Consider the following 23,319-nt stretch of genomic DNA (forward strand, 5'->3'; position numbering starts at 1 on the left):
AAAATTCCCCAAAAAATAAAAAAAAAAAATCCCCCCAGAATCCCCCAAAAAATCTGCAAAAAAATCCACCAAAAAACCCCAAAAAATCCAGAAAAAATCCTAAAAAATCCAGAAAAAATCCAGAAAAAATAAAAAAAAAATCACATAAAAAGCCCCAAATGATCCGGAAAAAATCCTAAAAAATCCAGAAACAAATCACCAAAAAATCACAAAGAAAACCCCCCAAAAGATACGGAAAAAATCCGGAAAATATCCGGAAAAAGTCCCAAAAAATCACCAAAAAATCACCAAAAAATCACCAAAATACCCCTAAAAGATCCGGAAAAAATCCGGAAAAAATCCGGAAAAATCCAGAAAAAATCACCAAAAAATCACAAAAACATCACAAAAAACCCCCCAAAAGATCCGGAAAAAATCCGGAAAAAATCCCAAAAAACCCCAAAAAATCCCAAAAACCCCCAAAACCCCCCAAACCCCCCCAAAGGCCCCCGTTCCCCCCTCAGGCCGTGACTCACTGAGGTTGAGTGGCGCCTCCTCGTCCGGCCCCCATTTTCCGTCGGCGGGCAGCGGCCCCAGCCCCAGCTTGGCTCCCTTGTCGTCGGCGGCGCCGCGGGCGCAGGGCGAGCCCGGCACGGCTTTGCGCAGCCCCGGCGAGCCCGGCGCCGCTTTGCCGAACCCCGGCGGGGATTTGATGGCTTTGTTGAGCGGCGGCTCCGGGCGCGGCGCCGCCGGCAGCGCCGCCGGCGGCTCCTTGGGAGAGGAGGATTTCCTGGCGCCGTCGGGTTTGGCTTTGTGCCGCACCAGCTCGTACAGGAGGTCGATGGGAGCGCCGGAGCTCTCGGATTCGGCGACGCCGAGCTGGCGCAGGTGGGAGCGCGCGTGGCTCGAGAGGCCCTTGCGCGTCTCGAAACAGGCGCCGCACACCTCGCACGTGGTCAGGCTGGGGGCTGGGAAACGGGGGAAAAACAGGAGAAAATGGGAAAATTAATCGTGGTTTTGGATATAGAGATTATAGAAGATTCCTCGGAATCTGTTCCTGAACTGATCTGATCCTGAACTGATCTGTTCCTGCCAGCCCCAGTTTGGGATGGGAGCAGGAGCCGCACACCTCGCACGTGGTCAGGCTGGGGGCTGCGGAGAACGGGGGAAAAACGGGGGGAAAATGGGAAAATTAATCATAGTTATAGTGCTGGATATAAAATGTGTGTTGGGATCTGTTCCTGAACTGATCTGATCCTGAACTGATCTGATCCTGAACTGATCTGATCCTGAACTGATCTGTTCCTGCCAGCCCCGGTTTGGGACAGGAGCAGGAGCCGCACACCTCGCACGTGGTCAGGCTGGGGGCTGCGGGAAATGGGGGAAAAAGGGGGGAAAACGGGAAAAAACAGGAAAATTAATCGTGGTTTTGGATATAGAGGATATGGAGAATCCCTTGGGATCTGATCCTGAATTTCCACCCAGCCCCGGTTTGGGATGGGAGCAGGAGCCGCACACCTCGCACGTGGTCAGGCTGGGGGCTGCGGAGAACGGGGGAAAAATGGGGGAAAATGGGAAAAAACGGGAAAATTAATCACAGTTATAGTGCTGGATATAAAGGATCTGTTGGGATCTGTTGGAATCTGATCCTGAACTGATCTGATCCTGAACTGATCTGATCCTGAATTGATCTGATCCTGAATTGATCTGTTCCTGAATGAACCCAGCCCCGGTTTGGGACGGGAGCAGGAGCCGCACACCTCGCACGTGGTCAGGCTGGGGGCTGCAGAAAACGGGGGAAAAACGGGGGAAAATGGGAAAAAACAGGAAAATTAATCGTGGTTTTGGTGTTGGATATAAAGGATCTGTTGGGATCTGTTCCTGAACTGATCTGATCCTGAACTGATCTGATCCTGAACTGATCTGATCCTGAACTGATCTGATCCTGCCAGCCCCAGTTTGGGATGGGAGCAGGAGCCGCACACCTCACACGTGGCCAGGCTGGGGGCTGCGGAAAACAGGGGAAAAACAGGAGAAAATGGGAAAAAACAGGAAAATTAATCATAGTTCTCGTGCTGGATATAAAGGATCTGTTGGGATCTGATCCTGAACTGATCTGATCCTGAACTGATCTGATCCTGAACTGATCTGATCCTGAACTGATCTGATCCTGAACTGATCTGTTCCTGCCAGCCCTGGTTTGGGATGGGAGCAGGAGCCGCACACCTCGCACGTGGTCAGGCTGGGGGCTGCGGAAAACGGGGAAAAAACGGGGGAAAAACGGGGGAAAAACGGGGGAAAAACGGGAAAATTAATCATAGTTATAGTGCTGGACATAAAGGATCTGTTGGGATCTGTTCCTGAACTGATCTGTTCCTGAACTGATCTGATCCTGAACTGATCTGATCCTGAATTGATCTGATCCTGAATTGATCTGATCCTGAATTGATCTGATCCTGAATTGATCTGATCCTGAATTGATCTGATCCTGAACTGATCTGATCATGAATGAACCCAGCCCCGGTTTGGGATGGGAGCAGGAGCCGCACACCTCGCACGTGGTCAGGCTGGGGGCTGGGAAATGGGGAAAAACGGGAAAAAACAGGGAAAAACCAGGAAAATTAATCGTGGTTTTGGTGTTGGATATAAAGGATCTGTTGGGATCTGTTGGGATCTGTTGGGATCTGTTCCTGAACTGATCTGATCCTGAACTGATCTGTTCCTGAATGAACCCAGCCCCACTTTGGGATGGGAGCAGGAGCTGCATGCCCAACACCTGGGTCAGGCTGAGGAAAATGGGGAAAAACGGGAAAAACGGGAAAAAATGGGGAAAAATGGGAAAAACAGGGCTGAAGCTGCTGCCAGAGCAGGGGGAGGAAGGAGCTGGGGAAGGTTGGGAGCCGATCCCGGGGGATTTTCCCCATCCCAGCCCCGGTTCCCGACGTTCCCAACCGGGGTAATTCCCAAAATCCCCCGGGAACGCCCCCTCCCGAGGGAATCCCGGGAAAATCCCAACCTTTGGAATCCTGGGGCTCGGCTTTGCTGCCGGGGGGCTCCGGGGAGAGCTTGGTCCCGAGGCGGGGCGGGGGCGGCTCCAGCACCAAATTCCCGGAGCTTTTCTTGGGAATGGGAGGAGGGGACGTCACTTCCAGGGCCACCAGGTCATCCTCGTCCGGAGCCAGCACTGCGGGAACGAGCCGGGAATCAGAAACCCGGGAGCTTCCAGAAGGATCTGGGATGTTCCAGAAGGATCTGGGAGGTTCTAGGGGGGATTTGGGATGTTCCAGAAGGATCTGGGAGCTTCCAGAGGGATCTGGGAGCTTCCAGAGGGGATTTGGGAGGTTCCAGAAGGATCTGGGAGCTTCCAGAAGGATCTGGGAGCTTCCAGAGGGGATTTGGGATGTTCCAGAGGGATCTGGGATGTTCCAGAGGATATTTGGGATGTTCCAGGGGGGATTTGGGATGTTCCAGAAGGATCTGGGATGTTCCAGAAGGATCTGGGAGGTTCCAGAGGGGATCTGGGAGGTTCCTGAGGGGATCTGGGATGTTCCAGAGGGGATTTGGGATGTTCCAGAAGGATCTGGGAGGTTCCTGAGGGGATCTGGGATGTTCCAGAAGGATCTGGGAGGTTCCAGAGGGGATCTGGGAGGTTCCTGAGGGGATCTGGGATGTTCCAGGTGAGGTTTGGGATGTTCCAGGGGGGATCTGGGATGTTCCAGAGGGATTTGGGATGTTCCAGGTGAAGTTTGGGATACTCCAGGTAGGATTTAGGATGTTCCAGGGGGGATTTTGGATATTCCAGGGGATATTTTGGATATTCCAGGGGATATTTTGGATATTCCCGGGGATATTTGGGATATTCCAGGGGATATTTGGGATATTCCAGAGGATATTTGGGATATTCCAGGGGATATTTGGGATATTCCAGGAGATATTTGGGATATTCCAGGGATATTTGGGATATTCCAGGGATATTTGGGATATTCCAGGGGATATTTGGGATATTCCAGGGGATATTTGGGATATTCCAGGAGATATTTGGGATATTCCAGGGGATATTTGGGATATTTCCGGTGGGATTTGGGATATTCCAGGGGATATTTTGGATATTCCAGGGATATTTGGGATATTCCAGAGGGATTTGGAATATTCCAGGGGATATTTGGGATATTCCAGGGATATTTTGGATATTCCAGAGGATATTTGGGATATTCCAGGGGATATTTGGGATGTTCCAGGGGATATTTTGGATATTCCAGGGGATATTTGGGATATTCCAGGGATATTTGGGACATTCCAGGGGATATTTGGGACGTTCCAGGGGATATTTGGGATATTCCAGGGGATATTTGGGATATTCCAGGGGATATTTGGGACGTTCCAGGGGATATTTGGGATATTCCAGGGGATATTTGGGATATTCCAGGGGATATTTGGGATATTCCAGGGGATATTTTGGACATTCCAGGGGATATTTTGGACATTCCAGGGGATATTTGGGACATTCCAGGGGATATTTGGGACGTTCCAGGGGATATTTGGGATATTCCAGGGGATATTTGGGATATTCCAGGGGATATTTTGGATATTCCAGGGGATATTTTGGATGCTCCAGGGGATATTTGGGATATTCCGGAGGGATTTGGGATGTTCCAGGGGATATTTTGGATATTCCAGAGGGATTTGGGATGTTCCAGGGGATATTTGGGATATTCCGGAGGGATTTGGTGACACCGCCGGTGGCCTCAGGGCCAGGCCGGGTCTCTAAGGGGGAGGGGACAGAGCCGGTCCCGAACGGGGAGGGGACACGGGAGGGGACAGAGGCGGGCGGGGACACCCGGGGCCATCCCGGTGACATCCCGGGGCCATCCCGGTGACATCCCGGGGCTCCCGGTGACATCCCGGGGACACCCCGGGAACCGGGCATGGACACCCCGGGGCTCCCGGGGCCATCCCGGGAGCAGCGGCCCCGCGGGGGCTGCCCAAGCCGGGCCCCCGGAGCCCCCCGAGCCCCCCGGTCCCTGCCGGGAGCCCCCCGGTCCTCCCCGAGCCCCCCGAGCCCCCCGGTCCCCCCCGGTCCCCGCCGGTCCCTGCCCGGAGCCGCTCCCGGGGGTCCCGCGGGGACAAAGCGGAGCCGGGGCCGGGACAAAGGAGGGCGGCGGCTCCGCGGCCGAGGCCTCCCGGAGCCCCTCGGGGCTCTCCCCGCGCCCTCCGCGGGCCGCGGCCCGGGCCGAGCGCCGCCGGTAGCGGCGGGAACCGTGAGGGGAGCCGGGGGGGGCGGGGGGGGCGCGGGCGGGCCGGGGCGGGGCCGGGGCCGGCGGAGGGGGAAAAGGGGCGCTCACCCGGCTCGGGCGCGGCCGGGGGCTCGGGGTCGCTGTCCCCGCCGCGGTCGCGGTCGCGGGGCCGCGGAGCCGCCGCCGCTTTGGTGACTTTGGGCGGCGGGGAGGCGGCGGCCGAGGCCGAGGTGGAGGCCGCCATCTTGGGCACGGCGCACGCGGGGCGCCCGCCAGGCCGCCGCGGGGAGCGCCGAGACAGCGAGCGCGGCCGCGAGCCGCCAGGGGAGAGCGGCAGAGCGCCGAGCGCACCGATAGCGGAGCGGGGGGGATTTGGGGGAATTTGGGGCAATTTGGAGAATTTTTTGGGATTTTTGGGGATTTGGGGGGATTTGGGGATTTTGGAGAATTTTTTGGGATTTGGGGGAATTTGGGGGAATTTGGGGATTTTTGAGAATTTTTTGGGATTTGGGGGGATTTGAGGAGATTTTTGGGGGGATCTGGGGAATTTTGGGGAGGATTTAGGAAATTTTGAGGGGATTTTGGGAGTTTTTTTGGGGAAAAAAGGGAGGATTCGGGGGGAAAAAATGGGGAAATTTGGGTACGGGAATAGGGAAAATCCCGGATTTTGTGGGTTTGGAATTGAACTTTCCTGGATTTCCAGCACATCCCCAAAAATCCCAAACCGTGGATCCAGAGGGGCTCCTCTGTCAGCCCCAAATCCCAAATTTATCCCCAAACCCCCAAAATTCCGCCCCAAATCCTCCATCCCGGGCCGATCCCGCACAATTCCCAAAGCTTTTCCAACTGGATTCCCCAAAAACCCCCAAAGCCCGAATTCACCAAACTCCTCCAGCCCCAAAATCCCAAATTCCTCCAAAAAACCCCAAAACAAACCCAAAAAATGCCAAAAAATCCCCCCAAAATCCAAAAAAATAAAAAAAATTCCCCAAAAAATCCCCCAAAAATCCCCCCAAAAAATTCCAAAAAATCCCCAAAAAGCCCCCCAAAAATCCCAGAAAAAACACCAAAAATGCCTTAAAAAAACCCCAAAAAACTCCAAAAATTCCCCAAAAATACAAAAAAATCCCTAAAAAATCCCCCAAAAATTACAGAAAAATCCCAGAAAAAACACCAAACCCCCCCAAAAAAACTCCTCAAAATCCCAAAAAAAAAATCCTAAAAATCCCCCCAAAAACCAAAAAAATCCCAAAAAATCCCCAAAAAAACCCCCAAAAAATCCCAAAAAATCCCCCCAAAAATCCCAAAAACTCAAAAAAAATCCCCCAAAAAATCCCAAAAAATCCCCCAAAAAAATCCCCTCAAAAAAATCCCCCCAAAAAATCCCAAAAAATCCCCAAAAAATCCCAAAAAAATCCCCCAAAAAATCCCCAAAAAAATCCCAAAAACTCAAAAAAAAATCCCCCAAAAAATCCCAAAAAATCCCCCAAAAATCCCAAAAAATCCCCAAAAAAATCCCAAAAACTCGAAAAAAAATCCCAAAAAAAATCCCAAAAAATCCCAAAAAAATCCCAAAAAATCCCCAAAAAATCCCCCAAAAAATCCCAAAAAATCCCCAAAAAAATCCCAAAAAATCCCAAAAAATCCCCCCAAAAAATCCCCTCAAAAAAATCCCCCAAAAAAATCCCAAAAAATCCCCAAAAAATCTCCAAAAAAATCCCCAAAAAAATCCCAAAAAATCCCCAAAAAATCCCCAAAAAAATCCTAAAAAATCCCCAAAAAATCCCCCAAAAAATCCCAAAAAATCCCCCAAAAAATCCCAAATAAATCCCAAAAAATCCCCCCAAAAAATCCCAAAAAAATCCCAAAAAATCCCAAAAAAATCCCCTAAAAAATCCCAAAAAAATCCCAAAAACTCAATAAAAAATCCCAAAAAAATCCCAAAAAATCCCCAAAAATCCCCAAAAAATCCCAAAAAATCCCAAAAAAATCCCCAAAAAAATCCCCAAAAAATCCCCAAAAAATCCCCAAAGCCCCCCCAACCCCTCGCAGTCCCAAACCCCTTCCCCCCGTCCCCTCTCACCGTCCCCGTAGTGCTGGGGGCCGGGGTGGCCCCAGGGCGGGGCGGGCGAGGGCGCGAGGGCGCGGAGCAGCGCGGGGGGCGCGGGGGTCGCGGCCAGCAGCTCCTGCAGGATGTGGATGGGCGACACCGTCAGCTCCCAGTTGGTGATGCCGAAGTCGCGCAGGTGGGCGCGGGCGTGGCTCGACAGCCCCGCCCGGGTGTCGAAACCGGCGCCGCAGAACTCGCAGCGCATCAGGCTGAACGTGCCCGGGTCGAAGTTGGCCACTGGGGACGGGGGACAGCGGTCAGTGGGGATGGAGGGACATCCAGGAACACAAAATAACCACCAGGATCACCAAAATCCCAGCAGGATCCCAAAAAATCCCAGCAGGATCCCCAAAATCCACCCCACTGGCTCAGGCTGAACGTGCCCGGGTCGAAGTTGGCCACTGGGGACGGGGGACAGCGGTCAGTGGGGACACACGGACACCCAGGAACACAAAATAACCACCAGGATCACCAAAATCCCACCAGGATCCCAAAAATCCCAGCAGGATCACCAAAATCCCACCAGGATCCCCAAAATCCCAGCAGGATCCCAAAAAATCCCAGCAGGATCACCAAGATCCCATCAGGATCCCAAAGAATGTCCAGGATCCCCCCCAAAAAAAGCATCAGGACTCCAAAAATGGCGTTCACTGACCCCAAAATTCCTTGGTCAGACATCCAGGGGGATCTCACTGACCCCAAAACCTCCAGTCACCCATCCCGGGGTCTCAGTGACCCCTCCTCACCCATCCAGGGGTCTCACTGACCCCAGGGGGGCCTCACTGACCCCAAAACCTCCAGTCACCCATCCCGGGGGTCTCACTGACCCCTCAGGGGGGTCTCACTGACCCCTCCTCACCCAGGGGGGTCTCACTGTCCCCTGCCCATCCCGGGGGTCTCACTGCCCCCTCAGGGGGGTCTCACTGCCCCCTCAGGGGGGTCTCACCACCCCCAGCCCATCCCGGGGGTCTCAGTGTCCCCTCAGGGGGGTCTCACTGACCCCTGCCCACCCCTCCAGCCCCTCCCCAGCCCATCCCGGGGGTCTCACTGACCCCTGCCCACCCCTCCAGCCCCTCCCCAGCCCAGCCCACCCCGAGCTCACCTTTCTTTTTCTTTTTCTGGAAGGAGAAGCTCTGCTCGATGGCCTTGACCTCCTCTGCGGAGATGAAGTGCCGCACGTTGTAGCTGACGCCGACGCGGTTGAGGTGGCCGCGGACGTGGTTTGCCAGCCCGATGCCGTTGTGGAAGCGGTCGGGGCAGTAGGGGCAGCGCCGCTCCTCGTTCCTCAGCGCCGCCCCCTCGGATCCCAGCAGCTCCTCCAGCTCCAGCGGCGCTTCCAGCGGCGCCTCCAGCAGCAGCACGTCCAGGGGGAGCGGATCCTCCAGCAGGAACCCCCCGCCCGACCCTCCTCCTCCTCCTCCTCCTGCTGCTGCTGCTGCTGGGGGCTTCTTCCTCCTCCTCCTCTTCCTCCTCCTCCTCCTCCTCTTGGCGCTGGGCCCCTCCAGGAGCACCAGGGGCACCATGGCCCGCAGCTGCCGCCGCTGCTGCTCCGAGCCCGCCGCCCTCAGCAGGGCCCCGAAGCTCCTCTTGAGCTCCAGCGCCGCCGCGGGCACGGCCACGCCGCCCGCCTCTTCCTCCTCCTCCTCCTCATCCTCCTCATCCTCCTCGTCCTCCTGGAGCTCCTCCAGCCCCGCGGCGTCGCCGTCCCCGTCCTGCCCGGCCGCTCTCTTCCGCGGCAGCCGCGGCGCCGAGTGCGGGCGGCCCTTGGTGAATCCGGCGAGCGCGGGGCCGTGCTGGGGGCCGGGACGCGGCGCCGCCTTCCTGGCGTGCTGGAGCCCCCTCCAGTCCTTCCTGGCACCACCGGCGCTCCTCTCCGAGCCCTCCCGCGCCGGCGCCGCCGCCACGGCCGGGAAAAGCCGCTCGCTCTTCCCGAAGAGCTCGGCGGGGCTGAAGGAGTCGCGGCTGGTGCCGGGCTGGCCGGGATCCTCCGGGAAGCTCTGCCAGGACAGCTGGGAATGGGCGAAGCTCAGGTGCTCCCTCAGGACGCGCTCGTCGGGCGCCGGGAACCCGCACAGGACGCAGGAGCTCGGAGCTCGCCCGGCCGGAGCCGCCGGAGCCTCCTCGGTGCCGGAGAGGCCGTGGAAGAGCCCGGAACCGAGGCCGGAACCGAGGCTGGAACCGAGGCCGGAGCTGAGTCCAGAACCGAGGCTGGAACCAAGGCCAGAGCTGAGCCCGGAGCTGAGTCCAGAACCGAGTCCAGAACCGAGCCCGGAGCCGATGCCGGAGCCGCGGGAGCCGCCCTCCTTCCTCTCCTTGACGTGCATCTTGGCGTGCTGCACGAAGATCTTGGAGGAGTTGGTGCCGAAGACGCACTTGGGGCACTGGAGCCGCGCCTCGCGGCCCTCGTCCGGCAGCTCGTCCAGCTTCTGGATCTCCTCGATGATCTTCTCCCGCGACTCCTGGTGCAGCCGCCGGTGCCGCTCCAGCGCCGCCGCCTCGCCGAAGGCCCAGCCGCACTCCCCGCAGCGCAGGCGGCGGCGGCCGGCGGGGGAGCCGGCGGAGCCGCGCTCGGCGCCGCGGTTGTGCTGCAGCGTGTGCTCCAGCAGGTGCTCCTTCTTGCGGAAGTAGATGCTGCACTCGATGCAGGTGAAAACGCCGGCGTCGTCCTCCGGCTCCGGCTCCGGCTCCGGCTCCGGCTCCGCTTCCCTGTCCGGCGGCTCCGGGAGGATGAAGGCTCCGTGCGGCTCCGGCGGCTCCGGGAGGATGAAGGCTCCGTGCGGCTCCGGCGGCGGCTCCGGGAGGAGGAAGGCTCCGTGCGGCTCCGGTGGCGGCTCCGGCGGCTCCGGGAGGAGGAAGGCTCCGTGCGGCTCTGGCGGCGGCTCCGGGAGGATGAAGGCTCCGTGCGGCTCCGGCGGCTCCGGCGCGGCGGCGTCGAGCGCCCACGGCGGCTCTGCCGGCGCCCACTCCGGGGGCCCGGGCGGCTCCGGCCGCGCCGCCCTCTGGCGCCGGCTCTCCGAGCCTTTGGCTTTGGGCGCTCTCCGGAAGGCCGAAGCCGCCTCCCGCCGGAACGCCGAGCCGGCCGCTACGTCCCGGAGCTGCGGGAACGCCGCGCCCGGGATCCACTCCAGGCTCCGGAGGCTCCCGCGGCCCCGCTCGGCTCCGGCCGATTCCGCCTGCTTTGGTTGGGTCCGGGGGCTCTCCCCGGCCGGGACGGGCTCCGGAGATCCCGGCGGAGCTTTCCCGGCCTCCGGCGCCGCGTCCCGGTCGCTGCCCGGCGGCTCCGCGTCCGGCCGGGGCTCCGGGGGATCGCTCTGGAAAGTGCTTCGGGCCCAGCCCAGCGGCTCCGCACGGAACAGCAGCCGAGGGAACTCCGGGCGCTCCTCGGGAGCCGCGCTGGAACGGAATTCCGGGGCTGAAAACCGGGAATTCGGGAAAAAACCCACGGGGATGGATCTGGGGGGAACTGGGATTGATCCGGGGGAACTGGGATGGATCCAGAGGAACTGGGATGGATCCGGGGGGAACTGGGATGGATCCAGGGGGAACTGGGATGGATCCAGGGGAACTGGGATGGATCCAGAGGAACTGGGATGGATCCAGGGGGGAACTGGGATGGATCCAAGGAAATCTGGGATGGATCCGGGGGGAACTGGGATGGATCCAAGGAAATCTGGGATGGATCCAGGGGAACTGGGATGGATCCAAGGAAATGTGGGATTGATCCGGGGGGAACTGGGATGGTCCCAGGGGAACTGGGATGGATCCAGAGGAACTGGGATGGATCTGGGGGGAACTGGGATGGATCCAGGGGAACTGGGATGGATCCAGGGGGAACTGGGATGGATCCAAGGAAATCTGGGATGGATCCAGAGGAACTGGGATGGATCCAGAGAAACTGGGATGGATCTGAAGGAACTGGGATGGATCCAAGGAAATCTGGGATGGATCCAAGGAAATCTGGGATGGATCCAGGGGGAACTGGGATGGATCCAGGGGAACTGGGATGGATCCAAGGAAATGTGGGATGGATCCAAGGAAATCTGGGATGGATCCAAGGAAATCTGGGATGGATCCAAGGAAATCTGGGATGGATCCAAGGAAATGTGGGGTGGATCCAGGGGAACTGGGATGGATCCAAGGAAATCTGGGATGGATCCAGGGGAACTGGGATGGATCTGGGGGAAACTGGGATGGATCCAAGGAAATCTGGGATGGATCCAGGGAAATGTGGGATGGATCCAGGGGAACTGGGATGGATCCAAGGAAATCTGGGATGGATCCAGGGGAACTGGGATGGATCTGGGGGAAACTGGGATGGATCCAAGGAAATCTGGGATGGATCCAAGGAAATCTGGGATGGATCCAAGGAAATCTGGGATGGATCCAAGGAAATCTGGGATGGATCCAGAGGAACTGGGATGGATCCAAGGAAATCTGGGATGGATCCAAGGGAATCTGGGATGGATCCAGGGCCGCTCGTGGCCATTCCCAGGAACTCACCCGAGCTGTGTCCGGTGAGGCGCGGCCGGGACGGCTCCGGAGAGGGCGGGGTCGGGCTCATCTGGAAAACGAGGAAAACACCGGGATCAGCAGAGCCCATTCCCAAATTCCCGGCTCCAGGAGAGGCAGGGGGGGGAAAACAAAAGGGGGAAAACGGAATTCTCCCCTCTCCAATCCGCCCTGAAAAAATTCCCACAGAAAACTGGGAATTGTTCTGGGATGGTCCCATTGGAGAGGATCCGTGGAAGAACTGATGACGTCACGGGATCGATCCCAAATAATCCCTGGAATGTTGGAATGTCCTGGAATTGATCCCAAATTCCCCTGGAATGTCCCTGGGAATGTCCCAAATCCCCGCCAGAGCCGCCCCAGGCCTCCCCAGCTCCGATCCTGGAGGAAATCCCCGGAAAAGGGGAGGAGGTTCCTCATCCCAGCGCTCACCAGGGGCCGGAAAAATCCCTGCGGAGCCGAATCGGAGCAGGGCGGGATCCGGGCTGCGGCTCCCGTCGGCATTCCCGGGATTTCAGCCCCCCTCCCTTTTCCCGGGATTTCAGCCCCCCTCCCTTTTCCCGGGATTTCAGCCCCCTTTTCCCGGGATTTCAGCCCCCCTTTCCCGGGATTTCAGCTCCCTTTTCCCGGGATTTCAGCCCCTTTTCCTGGGATTTCAGCCCCCTTTTCCTGGGATTTCAGCCCCCCTTTCCCGGGATTTCAGCTCCCTTTTCCCGGGATTTCAGCCCCTTTTCCCGGGATTTCAGCCCCCTTTTCCCGGGATTTCAGTCCCCTTCCTTTCCCGGGATTTCAGCCCCCTTTTCCCGGGATTTCTGCCCCCTTTTCCCGGGATTTCAGCCCCCTTTTCCCGGGATTTCAGCCCCTTTTCCCGGGATTTCAGCCCCCCTTTTCCCAGGATTTCAGCCCCCTTTTCCTGGGATTTCAGCCCCCTTTTCCCGGGATTTCAGCCCCCTTTTCCCGGGATTTCAGCCCCCTTTTCCCGGGATTTCAGCCCCCCTATCCCGGGATTTCAGCCCCCTTTTCCCGGGATTTCAGCCCTCCTTTCCCGGGATTTCAGCCCCTCCCGGAGCAGCTGCTCCGGAGCTTTTCCCAGAAAAGGGGCCCCGAGCTGGGGCCGGCTCCGGGAGAGGAGCCGCGCCCTTCCCGGCCCCGGGAATCCTTCCCAGGGAAACTCGGGATGGCTCCGGCCCCGGGGGATCCAAGGGGAGATTCCCGGGAAAACAAAACCAAATCCGTCCCCAGGCGGATCCCGGGAAAGTTCTGGGTGAGGAGGAGGAAAAAGGAGGAAGGGGAGGAAGCCCAGAAATTCCAGGGAATCCCGGGAACGGGGAGGGTTTGGGAATCTCCGGTGACGTCGGAAATCCCTGGAAAGCTCCAGAACCCCCAAGGGAAAAGGAAACAAAATCCGGCGGCGCTTCCGGCACCTGCGGCGCCCGGGGGGAGGAAAAGCTGGAAAAGCTCCCGGAAAAATCCCAAAAAAAAGGGATTTTATCCCAAAAAACGAGGAGGAGGAGGAGGAGGAGGAGGAGGAGGAGGAGGAGGAGGAGGAGGAGGAGGAGGAGGAGGAGGAGGAGGAGGAGGAGGAGGAGGAGGAGGAGGAGGAGGAGGATGATGATGATTCCCAGCGGGAATGTTTTCCTTGGCAGGAACCCGGCGCTTCCCGGGGTTTTCCGAGGTTTTCTCGGCTCCTCCGGGAATTTGGGGCCGGGGAAAGGCCGGGAAAAGCTTCTCCAGAGGGGGGAAAATCCGGGATGAGGGGATGGAGGGGATGGCCTGGGAGGCAGGAGGTGACCCCGGGGCCCAGGACACGATCCCGGATTTCAGGATAAATCCCAGACTCCAGGATACGGGACTTTATGGGCCAAAAACTGGGGTTTTATGGCCCAAAAAATGGGATTTTACAGCCCAGAAACTGGGAATTTATGTCCCAAAAAATGGGATTTTGCAGCCCAGAAACCGGGAATTTATGTCCCAAAACCTGGGGTTTTATTTCCCAAAAAATGGGATTTTATGGCCCAAAAACTGGGATTTTACAGCCCCCCAAAAAAAGGGATTTTACAGCCCAAAATCCAGGATCTGATGGCCCAAAAACTGGGATTTTACAGCCCCAAAAAACCAGGGATTTTACAGCCCAAAATCCAGGATCTGATGGCCCAAAATCCAGGATTTTATGTCCCCAAAACCAGGATTTTTCATCCCAAAAGTCCCCGTTTCTCCGCAGTCTCTGGGGGATCGGCCCTGGCCCATTTTCCTCCTTTGGAAAATCCCGGAGCTCTCCCGGCATTTCCCCCCTGGATTTTATTTTTATCCGGCGGCCTCGTTCCGGCGGGGGCGGGGATTTGGGATCAGTTGGGATCAGTTGGGATAATTTGGGATCATTTGGGATCATTTGGGATAATTTGGGAATTTGGGAGAATTTGGGATAATTTGGGATTTGGGATCATTTGGGAATTTGGGATCATTTGGGATCATTTGGGATCATTTGGGAATTTGGGATCATTTGGGATCATTTGGGATCATTTGGGAATTTGGGATCATTTGGGATAATTTGGGATAATTTGGGATAATTTGGGATCATTTGGGATCATTTGGGATAATTTGGGATAATTTGGGAATTTGGGATCATTTGGGATAATTTGGAATTTGGGATCATTTGGGATCATTTGGGATCATTTGGGATTTGGGATCATTTGGGATCATTTGGGATTTGGGATCATTTGGGATCATTTGGGAATTTGGGATCATTTGGGATTTGGGATCATTTGGGATCATTTGGGAATTTGGGATCATTTGGGATTTGGGATCATTTGGGATCATTTGGGAATTTGGGATCATTTGGGATCATTTGGGATCATTTGGGATCATTTGGGATTTGGGATCATTTGGGATAATTTGGGATCATTTGGGATCATTTGGGATCATTTGGGATTTGGGATCATTTGGGATAATTTGGGATCATTTGGGATCATTGTTATTTATAGCCCCAGCAGGACGGGCGGGGCAGCGGCTCCCGGCCCCCGACGGATCCGTCCCGGGTGGAAATTTGGGATAACGGAGACGGAAAACGGCTCCGGACACTCCTGACCCCAAAGTGACCAGTCCTGACCCCAACAACTGAACAGCCCTGACCCCAAACACCAACAACTGACCAGTCCTGACCCCAAACTGACCAGTCCTGACCCCAAACACGGCTCCAGACACTCCTGACCCCAAACACCAACAACTGACCGGTCCTGACCCCAAACAGTGACCAGTCCTGACCCCAAACACGGCTCCGGACACTCCTGACCCCAAAGTGACCAGTCCTGACCCCAATAACTGACCATCCCAAACCCCAAACACCAACAACTGACCGGTCCTGACCCCAAACCTGGCCCTGACCCCAAACACGGCTCCGGACACTCCTGACCCCAAAGTGATCAGTCCTGACCCCAACAACTGACCATTCCAAACCCCAAACACGGCTCCGGACACTCCTGACCCCAAAGTGACCATTCCTGACCCCAAACACCAACAACTGACCAGTCCTGACCCCAACAACTGACCATTCCAAACCCCAAACACGGCTCCGGACACTCCTGACCCCAAAGTGACCAATCCTGACCCCAAACTGACCATTCCTGACCCCAAACTGACCATCCCAAACCCCAAACAGTGACCAGTCCTGACCCCAAACTGACCAGTCCTGATCCCAAAGTGACCATTCCTGACCCCAAAGTGACCAGTCCTGACCCCAAAGTGACCAGTCCTGACCCCAAAGTGACCAATCCTGACCCCAACAACTGAACAGCCCTGACCCCAAACACGGCTCCGGACACTCCTGACCCCAAACACCAACAACTGAACAGCCCTGACCCCAAACTGACCAGTCCTGACCCCAAACTGACCATTCCTGACCCAAAGTGACCATTCCTGACCCAAAGTGACCATTCCTGACCCAAAGTGACCATTCCTGACCCCAAACAGTGACCATCCCAAACCCCAAACAGTGACCAGTCCTGACCCCAAACACAGCTCCGGACACTCCTGACCCCAAAGTGACCAGTCCTGACCCCAAAGTAACCAATCCTGACCCCAAACTGACCAATCCTGACCCCAAAGTGACCATTCCTGACCCCAAACTGACCATTCCTGACCCCAAAGTGACCATTCCTGACCCCAAAGTGACCATTCCTGACCCCAGACTCGGCTCCGGGACAGCGGCGTCACCCAGAGAGCAGCACCGGCCCTGAGGGGTAACGGCAGCACCGGGACAGAACCGGAACCGAGTCTGGAACCAGCTCTGGAACCGAGTCTGGAACCGATCCGGAACCGAGACTAGAACCACTCTAGAACCAATCCGGAACCGAGTCTGGAGCCGAGTCTGGAGCCGAGTCTAGAACCGAGTCTGGAACCAGCTCCAGAACCAAGTCCAGAACCAGCCGGGCTGTCCCTGGTTCTGCTCCCGGTTCCTCTCCCGGTTCCTCTCCCGGTTCCTCTCCCGGTTCCTCTCCCGCTCCCGCTCCCATTCCCGCTCCCATTCCCATTCCCGTTCCCGTCCCCTCCCCCGCACTCACCGGCCTCATCCTTGGCCTCCAGGGCCACCCCGGGCTCCGTCCGGGCCAGCGCCGAGAACAAATCCGGCTCTTCCTCCTCCTCCTCCTCCTCCTCCTCCTCCTCCTGCTCCGGCCCCGGCCCCGCGGCTCCGGCCGCGCTCTCCGGCCGCTTCCCCCCGATCTCCCGGATCCCGGCTCCGGCCTCGCCCGGCGCCTCCGGGGCCTCGCTGTCCGGGGCCATGGCCGGGGGGGCTCCGGGGCCGCTCCCGTCCATCCCGCGCCGCGGGAACGCGCCCACGGCGATCCCAGAGCACGGGAAACGCCGGAAAAACCTGCGGGGAAAACGGGAAAATGGGATGAAATGGGATAAACCGGGAATGGAACCGGGAAACGCCGGAAAAACCTGCGGGGAATGGGAAAAATGGGATAAACTGGGATAAACCGGGATAAACCGGGAAACGCCGGAAAAACCTGCGGGGAAAACGGGAAAATGGGATGAAATGGGAATGGAACCGGGAAACGCCGGAAAAACCTGCGGGGAACAGGGAAAACGGGGATAAAATGGGAATGGAACCGGGAAACGCCGGAAAAACCTGCGGGAAAAACGGGGAAACGGGGATGAAATGGGAAAAACTGGGAATGGAACTGGGATAAACTGGGAATGGAACCGGGAAACGCCGGAAAAACCTGCGGGGAATGGGAAAACGGGGATGAAATGGGATAAACCGGGATAAACTGGGATAAACTGGGATAAACCGGGATAAACTGGGATAAACCGGGAATGGAACTGGGAAACGCCGGAAAAACCTGCGGGGAATGGGAAAACGGGGATGAAATGGGATAAACCGGGATAAACTGGGATAAACTGGGAAACGCCGGAAAAACCTGCGGGAAACAGGGAAAACGGGGATGAACTGGGATGAACTGGGAATGGAACTGGGATAAACCGGGATAAACCGGGAATGGAACCAGGAAACGCCGGAAAAACCTGCGGGGAACGGGGAAAAATGGGATAAACTGGGATAAACTGGGAATAGAACTGGGATAAACTGGGATAAACTGGGAATAGAACTGGGATAAACTGGGATGAACCAGGATAAACCAGGATAAACCGGGGAAAACTAAACTGGGAAAAACCAGGAAAGGGGTCGGGGTCCAGTCTTGGAAATTCTGGAGGGAGAAATTGGGAAAGGTCCTGGAGAGAGGAAATCCCAAATCCCAAACAAATCCTGAATCCCAAACCTGGAACCAATCCCAAATCCCAAATCCCAAACCCAGAATAAATCCCAAATCCCAAACCTGGAATAAATCCCAAATCCCAAACCTGGAATAAATCCCAAATCCCACCCCCTGCTCTTCCCAGGAACCTCCAGATCCTGAAATCCACCTGAAATCCGCTGGGAACGCTCCAAATTCCCTTTATTTCCCAGAAAAAAATCCCTTTTTCCCCCTCGAAAGTCCCTTTTTCCCACCAAAATTCCTTTTTTTCCTCGAAATTCCCTTTTTCCCCCCTCGAAATTCCCTTTTTTTCCCCCAGAATTCCCTTTTTTCCCCCGGAATTCCCTTTTTTCCCCCTCTGGAGCCGCACGGGGCAGGATCAGAATCCCGGGATCCCCGAGCCGGGAAAATCCTCCCGAAATTCGGCTCCAAACGCGAGGAATTCCCGGGAAAATCCGCGGCCCCTCCCCCAATCCCGCCCTCCCGAACCTTCCCGAACCTTCCCGAACCTTCCCGAACCTTCCCCTTCCCAGCGATCCCAAAAATCCGCTCGGGGATTTTGGGAAAGGGCTGAAAAAAAACCCCAAAAATCCCATTTTTGTCCCGTTTTTCCCGTTTTTTTCCTGTTTTTTCCCGGTTTTTTCCCGTTTTTTCCTATTTTTTCCCGTTTTTTCCCGTTTTCCCCGGTTTTTCCCGTTTTTCCCGGTTTTTTCCCGGTTTTTCCCGGCTCACCGCGAGCTCCCGATCCCTTTTCCCGAATTCCCGGCGCTTCCCGAACCTCTCCCGGCCCCGCCCCTCATCCCAAAGAAATGCGGGATTTGGGATTGGGGGGATTGAAATGCAAAAGGCGCCAATGGCCGCCGCTTCCCGGGGAAAAACCGGGAAAAACCGGGAAAAACCGGGAAAAACCGGGAAAAACCACGGCAAAAACCGGGAGAGAACGGGATCTTCCCGCCGGGAATTCCTCCCGAAAATTCGGGAATCGCGACGCTTTTATTCCGATTTTTCCCGGCGGGAATGGGACCCGAAAGCCGCCGATATTCCCGATCTTCTCCCCGGTTTATTCCCGGTTTTTCCCCGGTTTTTTCCCGATTTTTCCCGGTTTTCCCCCAGTTTATTCCCGGATTTTTCCCGATTTCCCCCCGATTTTTCCCGATTTTTTCCCCGGTTATTCCCAATTTTTTCCTCGGTTTATTCCCGATTCTTTCCCCGGTTTATTCTCGGTTTTCCCCCGATTTTTCCCTGATTTTCCCCCAGCTTATTCCCGGATTTTTCCCGATTTTTACCCGATTTTCCCCCAGTTTATTCCCGATTTTCCCCCCGATTTCCCCCCCAATTTCCCCCCGGTTTTTCCCATTTTTTTCCATTTTTTTCCCCCATTTTTTTCCCCAATTTTTCCCCGTTTTTTTCCCGATTTTTCCCAGCGCTTTTCCCGCTCTGGAATTCTCAGGATTCCAATCCCATTTTTCATTTTTTTCCCCCCCAAAAAACCCCGAATCCCAAACCTCGGGAACGCCGCTGGGATCGGGGATTTCCTGGAATTCTTCCCTGGAATTCTTTCCTTGGTTTTCCCACCCAAAAATTCCCTTTTCCCGGGAAAAAACCGGCTCCGAATTCCCGGCGGGATTTCTCCCGGCTTCTTTCTTTTCCCGGTTTTTTTCTTTCCCAGATTTTTTCTTTCCCAGGATTTTTCACTTTTCCTGGGTTTGTTTTTCCCGATTTTTTTTCGGTTTTCCCGGGTTTTTTTGGGTTTTTTTTCCCGTTTTTTTTTGCTTTTCCCGGTTTTTTCTATTCCCGGTTTTTTTCTATTCCCGTTTTTTTTCTTCCCCATTTTTTTTTCCCAGGTTTTTTCACTTTTCCCGGTTTCTTTTCCCGGTTTTTTTGGCTTTTCCCGGGGTTTTTTTCCCGGTTTTTTTCCCTTTTACTGGGTTTGTTTTTCCCGGTTTTTTTTTCGTTTTTTTCCCGGTTTTTTTCGGTTTTTTCCCGGTTTTTTTTTCGTTTTTTTCCCGGTTTTTTTTTGTTTTTTCCCGGTTTTTCCCTTTTCCCGGGTTTGTTTTTCCCTCTCCCCCCAAAGGGCGGGATCGGGATCGGGGCTGGAATTTTGGGGCTGGAATTTTGGGGCTGGAATTTTCTGCCGCTCGCGGCCGAGGCTCCCCCGCATTCCAGGAGAAATCCCGGAGCTTTTCCAGGAGGATCCCGTGGAATTCTCCTCCTCCTCCTCCTCCTCCTCCTCCTCCTCCTCCTCCTCCTCCTCCTCCTCCAGCTCCTGAATTCCCGGGGCTTTGCTGGGAATTTTTTCCCGGTTTTTGCTTTAATTTTTCCCGAATTTTTTCTCCTTTTCCCTGAATTTTCTTTTCCTTTTCCCGAGGAATTTTTTCCCTCTTTTTTTTTTTTTTATTTTCCCTGAGTTTTTTCTCCTTTCCCAAAGGAATTTTTTCCTTTTTTTTTCCCCTTTTCCCGAGTTTTTCCCGTCCTTTCCCAGCTCCTGAAGCCGATCCCAAACAATTCCGGACCCTCAGGAGCCCCTGGAACCCCAAAATCCCAAAATCCCAAACCCCAAAACTCCAAAATCCCAAACCCCAAAATCCCAAATCTCAAACCCCAAAATCCCAAAATCCCAAAATCCCAAACCCCAAAACCCCAAAATCCAAAATCCAAAATCCCAAAACCCCAAAATCCCAAAATCCCAAACCCCAAAACTCCAAAATCCAAAATCTCAAACCCCAAAATCTCAAATCCCAAAATCCCAAATCCCAAAATCCGGGGATTTTTTGGGATCTGGGTCTGGGAATTCGGGGAGGGGCCCAAAGCTGATCCCAAAATTGATCCAGGAGGATCCCAAAAGCGATCCAGGGGGTCCAGGAGGATCCCAAAGCTCCTGGAGGATCCCAAAAATGATCCTGGAGGATCCCAAAGATGATCCAAGGGGTTCCAGGACGATCCCACAGATCCTGGAGGATCCCAAAGCTTCTCCAAGGGGTTCCAGGAGGATCCCAAAGATGATCCCAAAACCGATCCAAGGGACTGGGACGATCCCAAAGCTGCTCCAGGGAGTCCTGGGTGATCCCAAAGCCGCTCCAAGGGGTTCCAGGAGGATCCCAAAGCTCTTCCAGGAGATCCAGGATGATCCCAAAGCTCCTCCAAGAGGTTCCAGAAGGATCCCAAAACTGATCCAGGAGGATCCCACAGCTCCAGGAGGATCCCAAAGATGATCCCAAAACCGATCCAAGGGGTTCCAGGATGATCCCAAGGCTGCTCCAAGGAGTCCTGGGTGATCCCACAGATCCTGGATGATCCCAAAACCGATCCAAGGAGTCCTGGGTGATCCCAAAACTGTTCCTGGAGGATCCCAGAGCTGATCCAGGACGATCCCAAAGCCGCTCCAAGGGGTTCCAGGACGATCCCACAGATCCAGGACGATCCCAAAGGTGATCCAAGAGGTCCTGGACGATCCCAAATCTCCTCCAGGATGATCCCAAAGGTGATCCCAGGAGTCCTGAGTGACCCCAAAGCTCCTCCAAGGGGTTCCAGGACGATCCCAAAGTTCCAGGATGATCCCAAATGTGATCCAGAGAGATCCAGGATGATCCAAATGATCCCAAAGCTGCTCCAAGGGGTTCTGGACGATCCCAAATCTCCTCCAGGACGATCCCAAAGGTGATCCAAGGGATCCTGGATGATCCCAAATCTCCAGGACGATCCCAAATCTCCTCCAGGACGATCCCAAAGCTCCTCCGGGGGCTCCAAGAGGTTCCTGTGCAGACCCTGCCCAGCCCCCAGCCCGGGGCTGCTCCTGAGCACAGCTGGACACACCTGAGCACAGCTGGGGCACATCTGGATCCCTTCACAAACCCTTCCTGCACACCTGGGCACATCTGGGGCACAGCTGGACACACCTGAGCACAGCTGGGCACAGCTGCACACACCTGGGGCACAGCTGGACACACCTGGGACACACCTGGATCCCTTCACAGACCCTTCCTGCACATCTGGACGCACCTGGGGCACACCTGGACACACCTGGATCCCCCCAAACCCCCCTCACACACACCTGGGCACAGCTGGGCACACCTGGATCCCTTCACAGGCCCTTCCTGCACATCTGGGGCACACCTGGATCCCTCTCACACACACCTGGGCACACCTGGGTACATCTGGGTCCCCCTAAATCCCTCTCACACACACCTGGGGCACATCTGGATCCCTTCACAGACCCTTCCTGCACATCTGGGGCACACCTGGACACATCTGGATCCCCCTGGGCACACCTGCACACACCTGGGGCTCATCTGGATCTCTTCCTGCACACCTGGATCCCTCCCAAACCCCCCCTGGACACATCTGGGGCACACCTGGATCCTCCTTAAACCCCCTCCCGCACACCTGGACCCCCCCCGGACACACCTGGACACACCTGGATCCCCCTGGACACATCTGGGGCACACCTGGATCCCCCCAAATCCCCCCTGGGCATACCTGGACCCCCCCCCAACACCCCTCACACACACCTGGACCCCCCTGGACACATCTGGGGCACACCTGGACCCCCCCAAATCCCCCCCGGACACACCTGGATCCCCCTGGACACACCTGGGGCACACCTGGACACATCTGGACCCCCCTGGGCCCACCTGGACCCCCCCAAATCCCCCCTGGGCACACCTGGATCCCCCCCGCCCCTCCCCCCTCACCCGTCCCCGCTGTCCGGGGTCCCGGGAGCCGCCCGGGCCCGTCCCCGTGTCCCGCCCGGTGCCGGTTCCGGTTCCGGTTCCGGTTCCGGTTCCGGGCGGTGGCAGCGCCCCCCCCGCGCTGCCCCGGAACGGCCCCGCCGGGCTCCGGTTCCGCCCGAGCCCCAACCGGGACCGGACCGGGACCGGGACCGGGCCCGCTCCCCCCGGGACACTCCCCGGGCCCGGGCCCGCTCCCCCCGCTGTCCCCGCTCACTCACCGTCCCGCTCCGGTTCCGGTACCGCGCCCTCGGGGCTGTTCCCGTTCAGCGCCGCCGCCGCCGCCGCCCCGCGCCCGCCTCGGGCCCGCTCCGCCTCCGCCGCCGCGCCGGGCCCATGGCGCCCTGAGGAGCCGGCCCGGGGCTCCCCCCGCCGCTCCCGGTGCCGCCCCCGCTGCCGCTCCCGGTCCCGGTTCCGCTCCCGGTGCCGCTCCCGGTGCCGCTCCCCCGCCCCCCTCCCGCCGGCGGGGCCTGACTACGTCACGCCGCGCGCGACCGAGCCGCCGCCGACATCTTGAGGGGGGGAGCGGCGGGGGCGGCGCGGGCGGGGCCGAGGGGCCCGGAGAGGCGGCGGGGCCCGCGGGGGACGCGGGAGGAGCCGCCGCCGCCGCCGCCGCCATGTTGGGGACGCCCCCCCCGCTCCCCCCCCGGCCCCGCCGGAGCCGCCGCCGCCCTCGGCCCGCGCGCGGCGCGCGGAGATGACGTCAGCGGAGGGGGCCGGGCCGCCATGTTGAGTGTGGCGGGAGGGGCCCGCGAGGCCCCGCTGACCTTCCGGGGTGGGCGGCGCGCGGGTGTGACGTCACAAGCGCGCGACGGGGCGGCCGCGCCGCCATCTTGAGGTGTGAGGGGAAGGTCGGGGCCGGGGGGGCGGGAGGGGAAAACGTCCCCAAAGGGTCCCCGAAGTGTCCCCAAAGGGTCCCCAGAGTGTCCCTGTCCCCAAAATGTCCTCAAAGTGCCCCTGAAGTGTCCTTAAAGTGTCCCCAAAGGGTTCCCAGAGTGTCCCCAGAG

The 23,319-nt window shown here is 57.2% G+C and overlaps 1 protein-coding gene across 1 annotated transcript in view; it reads right to left on the reverse strand.

Moving 5' to 3' along the window:
* WIZ (WIZ zinc finger) overlaps positions 1-22,970 on the reverse strand; it is a 30,224-nt gene extending 7,254 nt beyond the window's left edge. The window contains exons 1-8 of the mRNA XM_058861694.1: positions 22,534-22,970; positions 16,389-16,699; positions 11,824-11,884; positions 8,426-10,716; positions 7,297-7,560; positions 2,996-3,163; positions 1,965-1,987; positions 516-924 (exon numbers count right to left, since the gene is read on the reverse strand). Coding sequence (XP_058717677.1) covers positions 516-924; positions 1,965-1,987; positions 2,996-3,163; positions 7,297-7,560; positions 8,426-10,716; positions 11,824-11,884; positions 16,389-16,699; positions 22,534-22,931 — 3,925 coding nt within the window. The 5' untranslated portion in view covers positions 22,932-22,970. The remainder of the gene's footprint in view (positions 1-515; positions 925-1,964; positions 1,988-2,995; positions 3,164-7,296; positions 7,561-8,425; positions 10,717-11,823; positions 11,885-16,388; positions 16,700-22,533) is intronic.
* Between the last annotated feature and the right edge of the window lie 349 nt (positions 22,971-23,319).

Source organism: Poecile atricapillus, chromosome 39, assembly GCF_030490865.1.
Source record: "Poecile atricapillus isolate bPoeAtr1 chromosome 39, bPoeAtr1.hap1, whole genome shotgun sequence".
NCBI lineage: Eukaryota > Metazoa > Chordata > Aves > Passeriformes > Paridae > Poecile > Poecile atricapillus.